Source organism: Venturia canescens, chromosome 11 (assembly GCF_019457755.1).
Source record: "Venturia canescens isolate UGA chromosome 11, ASM1945775v1, whole genome shotgun sequence".
In the NCBI taxonomy this organism is placed as follows: Eukaryota; Metazoa; Arthropoda; class Insecta; order Hymenoptera; family Ichneumonidae; genus Venturia; species Venturia canescens.
In genome coordinates, this window is record NC_057431.1 from 8,215,922 (window position 1) to 8,228,861 (window position 12,940).

Sequence of the window (12,940 nt, forward strand, 5' to 3'; positions counted from 1 at the left end):
TCCTGTGTTCGAGATTTTTCCTCCTGTTCGAGTTAGAGAAGAAAATAAAATGAGAGAAGGCTTGAGCGAGCGGAGGGTACAAAACGTGGAAGAGGAGAGACATAAATTTAAGGCCTTTCGGGAGGATTTCGTAGATGGCGTAAGCAGCTTAATTCCTGCGAGCATGAGTAATGGTCGCCACTCCACATGCCCTGCTTATCCCGAATCTTTTTCGATCTTCCGCGATTATCTTTTTTCCTCGTTCCCAGCATTTAATCCCCGGTGTTGAATTGCTCCGGGGAAATCCATCCGATTTCTCCTCGTGATCAAACGTTGCACATGACGAATCTGATTAGCGGGGATTTAAAGGATATCGCAAGATCGAAATGACAAAAGAAAAAAGGAGCAAGTTCGAGGCGAATATTTACTTGGGATTCGGATTTTCGGGCGGTTCTTTCCAGGGAAGGAAAGTCCTTCGGCCAGGACGACCAACTTTTTGCGGGAGGAAATTCTCTGCCGATAAAATTTTTGTCTCGGATTTGCCTTGGCCGAATCTCTTTACAGGGCAATTGGCGAGGAGGACAATAAATTTTGGGAAAAATTGTCAAAAAAAAAAAAATTTCTTGCTTCGCGCACTCGACATTTTTCGATTTTTTTCAAATTTTGTCTAAATGCTCGTTGCTCAAAGTCGAGTAACAAGAAATGTCATCCAGAAAGGGGCGTTGATGGAAAATTCATTTTTTCTTCACCTTAGCGTTGCTTTCCAGCGTTTTATTCAAATCTGAAAACCATTCAAATTTAAATATTTTCAGAGTTATTAAAAATTTGATAATTTTCGAAGAATAATTGAATAAAGTATTCAAACATTAAAAAGACGTGTTCACCGCGGTCAATTGAAATTCAATTAATTTAAAAGCACAATTTAATAGAAATTCGTTCTTCAAATAATAATTTTAAAAAATTGACATTAAAATGCACTTTGAGTCTATAAATTACATTAAACTGTGATGAATAAATTCGGGTATATTATATATTTTTTTTTTTTCAACGGATGAGTTCATGAATCTTCGTAATTTTATTTTTACACATTAAAAAAAAAAAAAGGAAAATATTTACAGTACACTTACAGTTTAGATCGACTATTTACAAATAAATACAGTGATTATTATGTTTTTTTGTCATCTTATTTTTTCGCGTTCGTCACGAATCGACCTCGGGGGTCGTTTTCGTGCGGTTTTGCTATTAGGAACTCTCATGCAGTCTGTTCGTTTCTCTCTGGTGTATTTTTGTGTCAGAGTTATTAAATTAATAATAATGTGCTAATAATACATTTTGCATTAAAACGAAAACTATGGACAATGAAATTCTTCGAATGGTCGCTCGGAATAACACGAGGCGATCAATCTGTGACGGAATAAACGATTGAATGCATGCAGGTTGAGTTGGATTATTTTCAGACTCGATCACTTGGCATGAAATTGATTTGTTTTTCTATCGAGTATAGCAAATAAAATTTGAATTTTTATATGAATTATGGATCAGTCCTATTTTGGCAACACGCGTCCGAATTTTCGTCAATTTATCGAGCATTCGAACCATTTTTCAACCTCGAATACAATATTTACAGTTAATTTGCTTATTTATTAACGCGACGTCTGGACCCAGTGACGTGACGAAATTTCTAAAGTGCCAAATTGATAGTGTCAACTAAAAAGTATCCACGTTTAGATATTTCTTGAGTAATCGTTTTTGGCAACTTCACGTTGTGAAAACTTACTGTATAAATAAGATTTACATTGATTGAGTTAGCTTGCATTTACAGGCATCGACTAAATTCACTATTCATTCTCACTGTACATTCGTTTGTCCTTATTTCGTAAGTTTACGAATTTTAGAGTCTCCAATGATCATTTTACAATGACATTTTCGAGTAATAATCATACGAGCTAGGTAGAAAAATATTTACTAAACGCTTTACAATGTTCGTCTTAATAATGACAGTCGTGTCGTCGTGCGAGTACAAACGACGACAGTTGTTTGATTCAAAACCTCACGGAACGTCCTTCAGGGTCTTGCGACGTTTGCCTTGCGATGTCCTTGAACGAGCTCGGGTGCTCTCGACCAGGCTGGAAGGACTTTGGACGTTTCCGAAGGGTCCCGAACGACCTCTGACGCTCTTCGGGGACCTTGGTCGGTCCTGAACGAGCTTTGGCTTCTTTGAATGTCATTGGCGATTTTCCATCATCCTGGCAGTAAATTTTCCACGCGAATCTCGCAGGAGTGTTTTCATTGAGGCGGTAACGAGGGTGACTCTCGAAGTTGGAAGCTTCAGAGCTCTTCGCCATCGAATCAGACTTCCACTTCGCTCGTTTCAACAGTTTTACCTTTTCGCAATATTCTGCAGAAAATGATGCCCATTACGAGAATTGCAGCAGAGAATCCAGCCGCGACAGCTGGAAGGATGCTGACATGTTCAAACTTTTTTTTTAACCTCCAGACCTTGACGGACACGGGCCTGGTGTCGATCTCGATTGGGAAGCTTCCAGGACCCTCGTTCGAAGCGATCCTCACGAGGTACTTCGTTCCAGGGAGAAGCGAAATTTGGGCCGTCGTCGAGTCGACGACCTGGTTGCCCATCAAGCCACCGGTCTCCGGCTCCCACGAAACAACGTACGACTCCTTCGCCTCCTGGTCGCCGGATTGATCGTCCTTCGTCAGGACACTTCCCGAGTTCATAGTTTCCACCGAGGACTCAGCGTTTCCTGGACTCTGGGAGGCTTCTTCGTCGTTCTGTCGTCGGAAGAAGAAGCGTCGGAAAACTTCCTCAGGGATCGGGGTGTCCTGGCTGTCTCTCCACTCGAAAAGGACTCGCTCGCCGTACTTCTCCAGGTAAAATCGTCGCACCCGGTCGTTGAAACGTTTCTGCTCCAGGTCACGCTGCTTCTTCAACTGCAATTGAACGTCCAACCAGGATAACGTCGCCTCCACCAACGGGCCGTCCTTCAGCGAATCCAACGTCGGCGTCCACTCCTCCCAACTGTAGTGCTTAACTCCGTCCTCGACCACTGCCAGGATCCAAGTGTCCGGACGCAACGTTGGCACTCGACTGCCTGGGAAATATCCTGATTCCTTCCAGCCGTTGCTCACTCGACGCAACAGTATCGCCACGTCGTGATCTGCCAATTTTACTGGACCTTTCCTCGGGGCTGGCAAACTCGACGGCAAATAAGTTTCCTCCACTCGCGTCTTCCGGTAGAGACAAGCCGTCTGGCACGCTGGACACTGTCGAACGATAAAATAAATCAGTTAAGACTTCAACTTTCATGGCCCTTCATAATTCGTAAAAAATCAACGGACTCAGTCTACTTTCCAAACCAGCCACTTTTAAGCAAGTTCACACGAATCTAGTGCAAATCGAATGTTCCAACTTTGACAGTTGAAATCTGGAAATAGGCTCGAAAACAATTCACGAAAATCAGATTTTTTTAAGGGCAGACTCTTATGGCTCCCTGCTGTGCGACGATTTGGATTTAATGAAATAGGATAATCACTTGTAAATTTAAAAAGAAAAACACTTGTTTGAGGTTAACGAGTAATGACGACATTAACAGCGACATTGACATATTAAAAATTTATTAATCTCAACAAATGAGTAACACATAATTTTAATAATTGCGGGAATAAATTTCATTCCTTTCTTTGATCGTGGAAAGAGGAAAAAAGCCCCGGATTGGAGTACCATCGGATATTTTGAACCAACTGAAATTTTGAATGTTGGAATTCGACTCGGCTGTCAATCGTTTGGAAGTTGATTGTTATCGATTGGAATTTAATACAAAACATCGCACGACTCTTCAAATTGTTTGAGCTGTGAATTTGCCTCGGGAATAAATGTTGGTCTCCAGATTACTGCGAGACTAAAATTCCCATCAAATTCTGATCCTGAATCGTTGGAAATACATTGGACCAGCCAGGTGGATTCTCGTCGAATTGAACAGTCAGAATGAATCTGCAGTCTTCCACGTCTGCACTCAACCCACAAAGTTTGACGTCTAGATTCTCGCGAAGAAACTTCAAGCTTATCTGATTCCTTCGAAATCTACGAATGACTTTTATCTTTGGAACAGTCAATTGGAATAGCCATTATGTAATGAGGATCGAGCGAGGAATCCGAAGCTCGTGTTGGCCCATAAAAATAAACGAACAAGTTAACCTCACTGATTTGTCACTAAAATACGTTCGTAGGAATGTATTAGGCTTCTTTTCTCTTATTTCAAATATAGTAGAAATGAACTGAAATTATTGCCAGCGTAGAGGAAGCATTTCTGGCTAATTAACGACCACCCTCGGAGATTTACAGCACCCGGTGAGCGTTTTTTATTCCCCATTCCATTTCTTCCTCCTCGGCGTGGTACTATCTCAAGAATGAATCTACGGAAAGTCGTGTTTGCCTCGTAAAGTTCTTAGATAAAGGTCTCGGACACGAAAGTCCTCAACGTTAGTGAGCATCGAAGTTTCGACATTTTTTACAGCTGATTTCCCAAAATGGGAGAGCGAGAAACATGGGATATGTTAAGGAGTTTCGACCCCGGGATATTCGGGAGCAGGTCGATCGAGAGATTTTCAATCCCGTGGAGTTTTGCTGAGGAAAGTCAAACTGGATATCGATCGAGGTCGGCAGGCTCAGAGTGGCCAGTGATGCCAGCGAATTCCGTGATTTCTCCTCGGCGAATATAACCGAGCGAGTAATTTTCTCTCCCACGAATCGATTCCATTTGTGTTTTCCTTGAACCACGAGCGACGTTTTTCCTCTTCGATTCTCCCGCCTCCCGGGAGAGCATCGTTCGCAGAAGGAGACAAAACGAGGGAGGTCCGGGCGGTTCGTTCTTCCGTGGAAATCGTCAGGTAGGCTTCCTGAAAGAGCCTCGCGAGGCTTTCCTCCGCTACTAAATCTGTCCAACGTTTCGTTACACGCTACGCGTTTTTTCCCCTCGAATAATGGGATCGAGCGAGGTGAAATTCTTACGATTTTCTACCCTAGAATAACCGGCCAAAAGCCCCCAAATCTTTTCTTCTTTTCCAATCATTTCTTTCCACGCAGGCTTCTTCCCAAAATTCCCTCTTCCATCGCCCCCCGCTCCTCGTCGCTCCGGAATTTTCTTGCGTTCTCGTTGAGGCACAAAATTTCACGAAGGAATCCTTCACCGAAGGATGTATAATCGAGAGCGACGTCGAAGGTTAGCGAGCTTCCGAGAGCTATGAACACAAAATCCGGTGCTGCTCCTCTTTTTCTCTCCGCCAGGCACATCGCCCGGGTTGAAGAGGGCCCAAAACGCAAAGAGAAAGAGAGCAAGAGAGACCCTCTAAATCGGAGACTCGAAAGAGCGGACGGACTTAAAGAAACGTGTATTTTGGCGTGTATAATAGCGCGTGTATATGCGCATGGGTCGTTCTTCGTCAAACGAATATGATTCGTGCGTGACCATTGAGAGTGGTCAAAGACCGAAAGAAAATGGCGCTCGATCCGACTCCGCTGATTCGCCAAGGAACTTCATTCCTTTGCGAATCTCCTAAGAAATATTCTAATCGAATTCGGAGTTACGAAAACAACGTTCCAAAAAACCGAGCGCGAGGAGCGAGATTTTCGAAAAATCAGAGGCGCGAGAGAAAACCCGATTTTTCAAAGCCCGCAAACTGAAATTCAAACAAGCTTAAGACTGCCTTAAATTCCGAGGAAACTGCAGCTTATCCAACGCTCACTTTACAACGAAAATAATAGCAAATAAAAAAACGTAAAAACGATGAACTTTCTGTGGAAAAATCGACGATAAAACTAACACGAAATTGAGCCACTGGAGTCCAGCTCAACGCGGCCAGAATTCGAGATTTTAAGGAGGCCCCTTCGGAGCGAAAAGGACCGTAGCTGACGTTGGGAGGATCGAGATTTTCACTCAGACAATTTCACGGCTACCTAAGCCCCGAAGGGTACCCTTCCGCCGTTGACTCTCAGATATTACTCGAGTCTGTGTACCGCGGAGAGGCGAGCACGCGGGGAGGGGCAGGCATAGAAGCGAGGTCTGCGAAGAACGCACCGTGAGACTGTCGAGTGAAATAAAAAGGACAACAGAAAAAGAATGAGAAATTGACGGTTAAATAAAAAGTAGAAATAATATTGAAAATAAATAAACGAGTGGAGGAATAACGTGGCCAAATTTATTCACCGATATAAAATGATTGAAAAAAATGTCCTCCGTAGATCCCCTAACGAGATACGCGCGCGCAGAGCTCCTCCAGCTCAAGACTTATGAAACACTCTCCGCAGAGCAGCCTCCCATAAACACAAATACATTTTTCTAAATGTCCACTTATTTACGTGTTTGTATACGCGATTTCATGTTTCAAAATGCATGCGCAACTTTGCCAAGGCAAATGAGTCGCATCCCTCAAAACAAACACGGTCATAACTCTCCCGCACCCACCCCCGCTCGTCGATTTTTCGTCCCCTTTTATCCCCCTCCTGCCTCCTCGTTTCGCTCTTCCTCCCCCGGAGCCAGAGGCTCCGGCACATTTATTCAGGGACACAGACACGAGCCTTCGAAACAAAACGTGTTGATAATAAATTCAGGAGGGAATTAAAAGGCTGGAGAAACGAATATAAGGAAGGAAACGGCGACTCGCCCGGATATTATGACGATCCTTTACTAAGATTTTCTGGACTAAACGCACTGAGGAAAATCGCTCGAAGGTACGTCACAGAGTACACAGGGAAATATTACGAGTCGATTGGAATATTTGGAAAATATACTCACACGAAGATACTCGGCCCCTTCGCAAATGGATTTGGTCGTATCCCACTGGGTCTCAACGCTCTCGCAGTTCTGCCAGCACTGTAAAGATGAAAATAGATATTTAGTACGTCGAAATTTGGCTCTCACGAGACTTCGAATTTCGGAGTATTTTTTTGGGATTCAGAGGCTTATTCTGCGGAAGAAACAGACATTTTTTGACGATTAAATATGTCGGGATTCATGAAATTTGGAACAGGTGAAATCTCGGGTTTTTAAACTTCGAATGATAAGATGGAGAGATACGAATTCGAGGAGAGCTCGCAATGTCGAAAAATTAGTTTATAAATCGAAAATAGAATGTGTAACTATCGTACATAGAACGACGAGTAAAATATCGTTTTTCCAAAATTCGACTATCACTCTTTCGATTCGTAAATTACTATTGAAAATACTATTTACTATTTTGAAAATATAATAAGGAAAGACTTAATATATTACTCCGATATTAATTCGAGCAATCAAAATAAAGAAATTTCAAAATACACGCTTCTCAAACATCGCCATGTTGACTTTCGCTTTTTCGAGGCATCGCGCTATTCTGCATATCTAATTTTTATAGGCTCGAAAAGTTTACTTTCGATTTTTTGCTCCTCTGTATTCTGCTCTATTGATAAAACAATTACTCTCCATTTTGTATTCGAAAATATGAACTTTTGACATTCGTGTGGTCCGTTAAAATAGCCTTCGATATGAGAACTATCGAAATATATATTTTCTAATAAATACAAATTCAAAGAAGGAATATTCGATTGAGCACGTAGCCTGTTAAATAGTCCATAAGAAATAAGAATTTCGAATTACTTATTTTTCTTCAATCTGGTATTACAACTTTAAAAACGTCCAAATATCCACAGTTCTACAATTCGGTTACTCGACATATCGAACAGGACAAATTTTCCAGTTTTTTCGTTCGTATAAAAAAATACAAAAATCCTCAAATTCCTAGAGTATTCCAAACTTTTTTCAAAATCCTTTTAATCCCCAACATCCCTCGTAGTATCCTCTACAACAAACCGAAGCATCGTTGAAAGCATCGAGCCTCGTGTCACCGCGACGTTTCACCGTAGCAACGAGAGGCTCCAAAACCTTAACTTTTCACCATTTGCTTAGACGTTCGTAAAATAATAATAAAAATCTTATTTTTTCTCCTCTCGAGGTTGTTTTACGGTGGGAATGAGTCGGAGATAAAAGACGAAGAGGACGAAGGATGTGTCGGTGCTCGCGGGGAGGGAGAGGAGAAGAGAGGACGGAATGAAAGAAAAAAAAATCTCAGTATAGAGAAGAATGAGAGGAAGGTGAATAAAAAGCCATTGGGTCCAGGTTGCCTGTACCGTGAATCGGGCCATTTTTAAGCCAAGGGTCGACGTCGTTTTTTCCTTCCCCCCCCGGCCCCATCCCTCCCTCCCTCCCGCCGCGGCCACTCTTCGTCTTTCTTTCTCTTTTCTGTGTACAAGGTTTTGGAGGTAAAGGGAGGCTCGATCGAGCGTGGTACGAAGTTTGTTGGGAGGCTCTTTCGAATTAGCTCCAACCTGTTCCCAGCAGTCGCATAACAGGCGGACGCTATAGCTCTACGATTTTTTATCTTCTCTGTCTCTCCGTGGCTGCTTTTTCTTCGTCGTTGTCTTCGTATTTATTGGGATAGTGGTGCATGGATTCGTCTCTGTTTTTTTTCTCGCTGCTCTCTCTCCCTCGGTCTCTCTTCTATCCGAATGTTTTTTCCTCTTCGTTTGAGGCTTTTTTTAATTCGCTGTCAGTGTTTCTCTCGAGCCGTTTTTTCGTGTGGGGCGAACTGGGAGAGCTGCGAGGAGACGATGATGCTGTAAAGTTTCTTGGCTGGAACACCAGGGGGCAAATGTGTAGGGAAGAAGAAAAGGAAAATAAAAATGGAGAGCGGGAAGAAAAATATTGCGTTAATGACGCTTCGAAATACGAAATGAGCCTCGGATCCCCCGGACGACGAGCCTCTCGATAATTAAGGTCATTAGGACTTTGTCGATTGTCCGCTCTCGGATCGAATCCGACCTTTTGTTTCGGCCTGCGATCATTTGTTTTCCTCTTTTTCCCATTCGACTTTTTTCCCCTGCCCGAACGAAGTGACTCGTTGAGAAAAACCAACCGAAACGCCGGCCAATTTTCGCGCGAAATGAACCTTTTTGGTTTTTTACCAACCGACACTTTCCGAGCGTAAAAGGAACACGAGGGAAAACCTCGCTGGTTTAGTGACGAGAAATTTAGTGTTTTCCGGACATGTCACGAACCGGAGGACGCGCACGAAGCGCAGAGAGACGTGGGAGCTGTGATTTATTAAGGTCGTTGTTTTGGGAGGCTCCGCGTGTCGATGTCCCGCGGAGAACACACACTCGCGCATGACACTTACGAGGGTGCGTGCGAGCGCAGCTAGCACCAACCGACACAATTTCTGAAGAAACGTGCTCCGACGAAGCGAGACTCTGCGATCGCTTTCTATTTTCGTTTAAATTAATTTTCCATGCAAAAATCCTCGAGGGACTCGATGAAAACGACAGGAGAAAAGTCATCCACCGAAAAAAACATTTGGAGGCTCCCTCTCTCAGGAAATAAACAACGGCAAAGCAAAATCCAAATAATAATATAAAAGCCTTTTTTTCACTCGACAAAAGCACGAGTCACAGCCAACATGAGAACGCCCTATTCAAATGAACACACCAAAGCATAGAGCCTCGAATAAAAAAATAAAAAAAAAAACGAAAAGAAACAACGTTATTATCATAATTGAATAATTGATAAACTTGGGAAATATTTAAAAATATAAATAATAAAAGAGGCGAGTCATTCGTATGGTAAAATCCTGAAGCGATCTCTATCGAGGCGTGTGCACGAGCAACTCCAGATCTTCTTTCATCTTATTTTCATTTTACCTTTTTCTCTCTCTCTCTCTCTCTCTTATCGTCGTTATTATCGCGTGCGTACATTGAAAAGGATTGAAAAGTTCATACGCCCAGTCGAAAAATCGTTATTCTAATGCCGGATGTCCCGGGAGACTCGAAGCCACTCGGCCAACAAAAAGGGCATAAATTTGAATTGATCATGCCAGCTTCCCTGGCTGCGGTCCCCCTCGCGCTCCGCGCCTCGGGTCCTCCTCCTGCGCGACGATTTTTCGGGCTTGGCAAACTTCTTTTATTTCCAATTCTCCTTCTCCTCTGTCTACTTTGTAGATTTATGTTAAATTATTCCTCTTCGTTGATATTTTCATTTTTCGATTTAAACGAAACGGCGAGTTCTCGGGGTGTGTTTAAACTTTCATTGATGCTCTCTGCGGCCTGCGAGTAAGGGAAATTCATCCATTAATGCGCAAACGAGAATTTTGGGCACGCTGTTTCAAGTAGGCTCTTTTAACTTAAGGAGAAAAGATAAATTCTTTAAAATCTGATCTAGAGTCTGGCATTTTTTGTAAAATTAAATCAATACACGTTTATTGCAAACTTTGTGAGAAAAAAAATGATAAACCTATTTATAATGTGAATTTTTTTCGAAGTTTTGAAATTTTTCATAAAATTTTCGACGTTTAAAAACACAAAAGTAACGAGAAAATTTTTTGAAAAAATCACGGGTACTCTTTGGATGATTCTAAACACTTTTTGTTCTGTTACATTTTTTTGTCAAGTTGATACTTTCAGAAATAAGAATCATGAACGTTTACTTCATGCTGTTTTGCAAAAACCGCCATCTTTTGGATAAACTGAGCGAGAAAAAGGAGTTCGGAACCAGTGTTTTGGGAACGTCAGAAATCAAGGACACTTTTGCCAGCGGTAATACGGTGATTCGAGTGCAGGCACAACAACGAAAATCCATTGGAAGGAAAAAAAACGTCAAAAATTCCTGACTTTTAAATGAAAAATGCAAAAATAATAAAGATTTTGATTGAAATTTACAAAATAAATGGTAGATTCTGAAAGAGCATCCTCGAAAAGTCCGGAGGTCAGATTCTGCACAATTTTCCTTTCGTTCCTCAGCTAAAACAGTGTACTCGAAATTCTGTGTCCGAATCGTCGCTTAGTGCGTTTAAGGAGGGTGGCTACCGACGATACAATGTTGCCATGCTAAACCATGTTAAATACATTAAAAATTTCAAAATGATAAGAATTTAATAAAATTTGGTGAACATATTCTTTAGGGCCAAATTTGACAGTACAAATTTTTTAAGATTTTTCTTCTGTACAGTTATCGAGTAATTGATTACTAAAGTTCAAGTGTATAAGCATAGCGTTTCCATATATATAGGTATACATTCCGGGCATAAGAAATCTGCTTTAATCCGTAATTACTCGATAACTAAGCAGAAGAAAATTTTGAAAAAAATTGTGTCTTTGCACTTGATGTTGAAGAACATTATCACCAAATTTGATCAATTTCTTATCAATTTGACGAACGTAGCCACCCTCCTTAAGGTTTTTTCATTCCGGCGAATCTCCCGACATTTGAGTCCCAGGCTCCTTCGATCTTTCTCCACTTTAATCTCAGCTCCATCGTCGCATTTCGGAGCGATTTTTCTCCGAGATCAATCGCGACAGTCCCATGGAAAAGCGAACTCGAAATGAGGTCCTCCGCGCTGCGGAGGAGAGGAAAACGAAAATAACTTTCGATCCTGATCTTATGCTGGCTCCTTTGTCAGATTAAATCGTCGATTCCATCTGTCCCATATTTTCCTCTCCCTCGCCCCACAACGCGCAGGATTCCCCATGGGACCACCATGATTTTTCCGTGGAAGAACGCCCCATAAAACTCGCGTGCATCCCCCGTAAGTGCAGCGTCCGAAGAACGCTTGATTTATCTCATCCTCGCGCCCCTCGCACGGTGCTCCGATATCTTGACCGACGAAATGTACGTCGACTACGGCGGGGTGTCGATTTCAACCCTCCGCGCGGCGCGATCTAACGAGCTCCCGCTGAGCGACCGTTTCACTTTGGATGATAAAATTTTTTATTCTTCTGGGTCAATCGTCTCCTGGGACACGTGGCCGATGGCGTTGGTGCTTTTTTGCTCGAGGAAAGTTTGGAGTTGTATTTTCGTGACGAAACGTAAGAAAATCGTCGACCTTTGTGACGGTTTAATCGTACTTTTATCTCCCCACGCTCGATCGAGATTTCAGTGGATTTTTTAGTCACGGAATCTGAATTTTGGTCCAGAACACTTTCGGTCCGTTCCAGAGTCGTTTAGTCGACGATTTATTTCAAGTCTCGAGGCTTTAAAAATCCACACTTCGACAGAGCCAGCATCGCTTAAAGCTTTTGAATTTATGGTTAAATTGAAAATATAGTTTGAGGTTTGAGAGTGGAGGATCGAAGGATGAGAAAAATGGAGCAGCTCGCGAGGAATTCGAGCCGGAAGTGGACACGCTGCTCCCTCGCACAATGACCCCTTAATGTTGCTTAATAAAATAAACTTACTTCGCTACAAACAGTTTCCCCCCTATTCGAGTACCAATCGCAAGTGCCATCGAGGCTGTGTTTCCTCAAGCACTGCATTCTGCACTGGCCGATTCTGACGATGGGTCCGAGGTCAAAGCTCGCGACGAAGCTCGCGCACAGCGAGAGGACGACGAACCACGTGACCGCCATGACCGTCTTGACCGAGAAGTTTATATTTTTTTCAAATTTTTCTTCCCCCTCCAAATCACTCCAATATTCCGAACGTTTTTTCCACTCACGAACTTTCACTCGCGAAAGCCTCGAGCTCGAACAACACGAAACGAACCGAAGAGCTGTTGGGTTCACAAAACATCGAAGCGGCCACGAAAATTCGACGGTTTTATCTCCCTCGACCAACTACCAAACCCGCGAGGAACCTTCCTCACCGAAATTTCGTTACGAACTGTGACCCTTGCTCGCCTGCGCCGCACTCTTATATAGCCGCGGTCCTCCTCGCTCCAGGGCTCCGCGCCCCTCCGCCCCGGCGCTCTTTACCAGCGCGTACATACAATTCGGCGGGTCCTCGTGCGCTCGCTCGGTGAATCTCCCCTCCAAAATAACTGATGCAGCCCCTTTTCTCGGTTCCCTGCTCCCTGCCTATTCTCGTAGCAACGTACGGCTCCGAAATTCGTTACTCCGACGCTGCTAATTTCCTTCGATTCTTCA

The 12,940-nt window shown here is 42.9% G+C and overlaps 1 protein-coding gene across 1 annotated transcript; it reads right to left on the bottom strand.

Moving 5' to 3' along the window:
- Nucleotides 1-1,013: 1,013 nt before the first annotated feature.
- On the bottom strand, nucleotides 1,014-12,666 carry LOC122417830 (uncharacterized). Its single transcript, XM_043431644.1, has 3 exons — nucleotides 12,254-12,666; nucleotides 6,789-6,866; nucleotides 1,014-3,261 (listed from the first exon to the last, which is right to left on the bottom strand). The coding sequence occupies exons 1-3, from the start codon at nucleotides 12,422-12,424 to the stop codon at nucleotides 2,329-2,331; spliced, it is 1,182 nt and encodes a 393-aa protein (XP_043287579.1). The 5' UTR covers nucleotides 12,425-12,666; the 3' UTR covers nucleotides 1,014-2,328.
- Nucleotides 12,667-12,940: the final 274 nt, after the last annotated feature.